This window comes from Aspergillus uvarum (assembly GCF_003184745.1).
Source record: "Aspergillus uvarum CBS 121591 unplaced genomic scaffold BO82scaffold_147, whole genome shotgun sequence".
Lineage (NCBI taxonomy): Eukaryota > Fungi > Ascomycota > Eurotiomycetes > Eurotiales > Aspergillaceae > Aspergillus > Aspergillus uvarum.
In genome coordinates this window covers 3,513-7,432 of record NW_020291444.1, presented here as the reverse complement: position 1 = coordinate 7,432, position 3,920 = coordinate 3,513, and the positions used below count along the sequence as shown (strand labels likewise).

The 3,920-nt window shown below is 45.1% G+C and overlaps 2 protein-coding genes across 2 annotated transcripts; both read right to left on the bottom strand.

The window, feature by feature from the left end:
* Positions 1-776: 776 nt before the first annotated feature.
* On the bottom strand, positions 777-1,229 carry BO82DRAFT_251120 (uncharacterized protein; the record flags this gene model as incomplete). Its single annotated transcript, XM_025630880.1, has 1 exon — positions 777-1,229. A coding segment is annotated over one exon (453 nt), but the record flags the coding sequence as incomplete, so codon positions are not given.
* Positions 1,230-2,643: 1,414 nt separating this feature from the next.
* BO82DRAFT_349491 (uncharacterized protein) lies at positions 2,644-2,975 on the bottom strand (the record flags this gene model as incomplete). Its single annotated transcript, XM_025633882.1, has 2 exons — positions 2,644-2,730; positions 2,754-2,975. 2 exons carry the CDS (start codon positions 2,973-2,975, stop codon positions 2,644-2,646), a joined length of 309 nt encoding a protein of 102 aa, XP_025485531.1.
* Positions 2,976-3,920: the final 945 nt, after the last annotated feature.

Genomic DNA, 3,920 nt, shown 5'->3' with positions numbered 1-3,920 from the left:
ATCCACTTTGGATGTATGCCCACAGCTTTGAGTCTGCCATCGCCTTCAATCTGTCAATTGACGGTCTGTAAGGCTAAGTAACCATGGGAGGCCATAGCTCTCCTGACTACAGTCTATGAAGATTATGTTCTGACTTTCTCTGACTAACCATTATCTTTTGTTAATATCAACCTGTACTCGGCTATCTATGAGCGACACGTTGTAGGAAAGAGTTGAGAGTTTTCCTGTCTGATGCCAAAAGATTGAGTCCTCAAAAAGTCATTCCTTGGTATGCGGCCACATCAACATAAAATTAATTATTCAGGAAGCTGACTCACTTGCGTGATGTGCTTCATTACGTCATTGATTTGTCTGCCGGACATGCTCCGTCCAATTTAGTGTAACACCAAATAACAAATGTTCTTGACCAATCTGGTGTAAACTAACATTAACAGTATACACTAAAACTAAAGGACTGGAAGTTGTATCAGGCTTCCACCAGTTTAATCCGCTGCCACTGCAAGCAACGCGCCCAAAAGAGATCATGGAGAAAATTGTATTTCCGATGATCTGTTTTCTCTTCAGCCTCTTTAAACTGCCTTCCAGCCTGCGCAAGTCTCCTCAGTGTGTACTTAGAACCATTAGAATCACTCAACAAATTATCACCATACTTCAATCTCAGCGTGTTGTCGATGGTTTCAAGGTCACTGTATTTGCAGGTCAGCATATCATTCGAACCATGTACTCAACTCAAGTATGCACCTGGGTGTGATTGGGAGCTAATCGTCCCATTGATCCAATTTCAATGAGGATACCACCGACTCTACCGTGCGATGATCTTCCCATATTAAGTCCACGACAGCTTCTGCATTCCGAAGGCATTCAAGATCCTCATCTTTGAACACCAGCAAAGGACCATTGTATAGAAAATTGTCTCCCTTATCGAAGAAGATCTGATGAGCTGTCTCCACATTGAACCATTTCAATATATCGTATACGACGGTAGTGTTCTTAGGCCAAGCACGACCGGCCAAATCCTGACTTTCCCTGCATTCGTGAGACATATCTTCTCCGATCATTCGTAGTGCTCCGTGAGGACAGATCTTTATGGAATCTTTCAATACAACGAGCTTCGAGTTCTTGATGGTAGCCAAATAGGTCTGACTAGCTTTTCTTGCCACCTCAGGCTTCCCGGAGGCTGCACACTTTTCAACCCACTTCTTGAGGGGCCAATAGTATTCCGGTTTGCACAAATGGCCGTCATGACTGCCGAAATGGTGTTTTGCCATCTATTCTGTTCAAATGCTGGAAAATTCCCTGGTGAGGAGCTGTTTCCAAATCAATATTGAAAATGAAGTTGGATAAGGAGAGCGGGAGAGAGAGAGAACACGCTCTGTGGGAGCCAATGATCTGACTATTTATCTCTGATGGTTATTTACAATTCTTTTGCTCCTTCATTCTTCCCGTTGTCCAGTCATTGTAGGGTCCTCTTCCAGACAAGATCAGCTGAAATGAAATGTTGTGAATGTTTCATTCCTCCCGTCCTACGGCCTGATCACTGTAGTTTCCTTGATCAGCTGCGGCCGGTGGACTAAATGAACTTAGATAGCCCTTGTTATCCTATTGTCCAACGTGGCCCAGTCCCATAAGCCTTCATGGCGTGCCCGTGAGGAAGATACTAGGCCGTCCGGCACGATATATCTCTAAAAGTTTTGTAGCTATATGGTAGAAGAACAAGGCTGGCCTATGCATATTAGCGAAACAAAGTCGGCATTTCATAGTTTGTGGCTAAATCTAATTTGCTGTCGACCTAGTATCTCACACGAGTCATCTGGTGTAAATCCATGGTGCTGGGCTATGCTCTGGCAGCAGGGAAGTGGGCAGGAATTGGAAGGGGCGATGGCGATGTCGAAGGGATATTGAAGGGAAGTCGACGGCAAGTCAAAAGGTAATCAAGATCTAAGGGAGATCATAGGTGGGGGAGTCAAAGGGAAGTCGAAGGGAAGTCATTTGGGGTTGAGACATTATAATAGACGACGGACTGGTACGGAGCGCGACCGGGTGGAATCGGAATTGCCGGACACGAGCTAACGATGGCGCCACTTGGAAACAGTCCTCTTCAGCGCACTACTGAATCTTCGAATTCAGCCTGCAAAGGGTGCTGTTGCACTTAGGTAGCAGGAAACAGGCAGAGGCAACTTATGATCAATGATGCTGCTGCTTTCAAATATTGATTGTCAATGTTTTCATGGCTTCCAATTAGTTGCGATCAAATCCAAACCGTTGCTGTCTCCCAGGTAAGCTCCCGTGCTTGTTGAATATAATTGCATCAACCCCATTGGATTACTGCGACTCGCCCAGACGGCCATAATCTGTGACAGGAAATGCTTACAATTTGTCCCGACTATTCTTACTAATCCATTATTTATGTGACTATGGTCATCCACCTGAGATTGTCGATGAACAACACAGTGAGAAACGAACTAGAAAAATGTCATTATGTCTATTTCAAAATATGATTACTCGAGTGAATGGCATTATCATTATTTAAAACTAAAGTCATGAAACTTCGGCTAAGACCATGGACGTTCCGCTTTTTTGGACTCATAGTTCCAATACCTGCGACTTCGTATTCATCGCGGCGCCAGATAGTAATAATGCTTGTCAGACTCGGTATTTAGGGGCGAGTTCTTCCCGAGTCACTTGTTTGGGCTTTGGGTAGTAACTTGCCTGCAGCTTGTTGGTCTCTATCTTGGCAAGAGATAGTTGAAGACACAAACTAACTGCTCTTTGGGTGGCTGCCATTGGCTATCAGAATTGAAGATATAGATTTGGCCCGTATCTTTCAGTCGAATTAGAAGAGAGATGTCCGCATCACATTCATAACAGTATTCAAATGCACCATACATCAATCGCAGTCTTCGCCGTAGTCGTTGCTGACGCTTCGACCGGGGGTTATCTGAATGCCGCCCACGGATCGTCCTAAAAATCACCATTATGTTTGGATGCAATAAACAAGCATGCAAGAGAATTTGACCACCACGATTTTAATTTAACAAAGTACCTTGATCGACAAGGCTCATTGAGTTCTTTTATATTCGTTCTTGGTTCACCCGCTCACCCTATTGACAAGTGACTCAAAAGCTACGTGGGCAAATGAAGCATGGAAAGCAAATAAGGAAGTCCTATACTAAGATTGATGGTTATGGGTGTTTCATTTCCGGCGAGTGATTGAGGGTGAGGAAGGCAATGGAGGGTGATCGCGGGTGAGCATAAAATTGTGGTGGGTCCCTACTCGCCAGTCTATCCCCAGTCTCTAAGCCGCACCAACCCCTAGTCTGTCCCTACTTTCTGGTCTGTACCACCTCTCCAACTCGTCAGCCGATAAGGGTAAATTGTAGGTCACTGCATTAACGTAGAAGCCATAATGATGATCTGGTTTCCGCGGGCGCCCGCTCCATTACGCGGTTTCAATAATCAGAAGATGCGCAATTTATGTACACAGAAACATACTAGGACATGCGTAGTTGAATCTTGAGTCCTCAAGAAAAATTACTCCTAGAGGATGAATGATTTCTTGACCCGTTGGAAGGTGCCATGTAAGCGCGATAGCACTAATTGAGATCGGTCTTCTTTAGCGCTTTCCAAATTACGCGTTCAATTGCAGTTGCTGTTGAACAGGTTGCAAGAATTAAGCACCTGCTGTTAATTGTCTAACGAACTGGATTGCTGCGGAAATCCAGCGACTTTCCCTTTCCGCTTTAGATCGAACTTGGCGCCGCTTTTTGCTCACTGAGCGGCCCAGAGCGTGGTGGGAGCACAGAAGTGCGTGTCCTGAGCAATCCCTGAGTGATCCCGGATTGCTCCGGGAGTAAACACTAGAGAAGTGACCGTCACCCTGAGTCCTCGTCTGAGTTTACACGATTTAGTCATGTGACCCA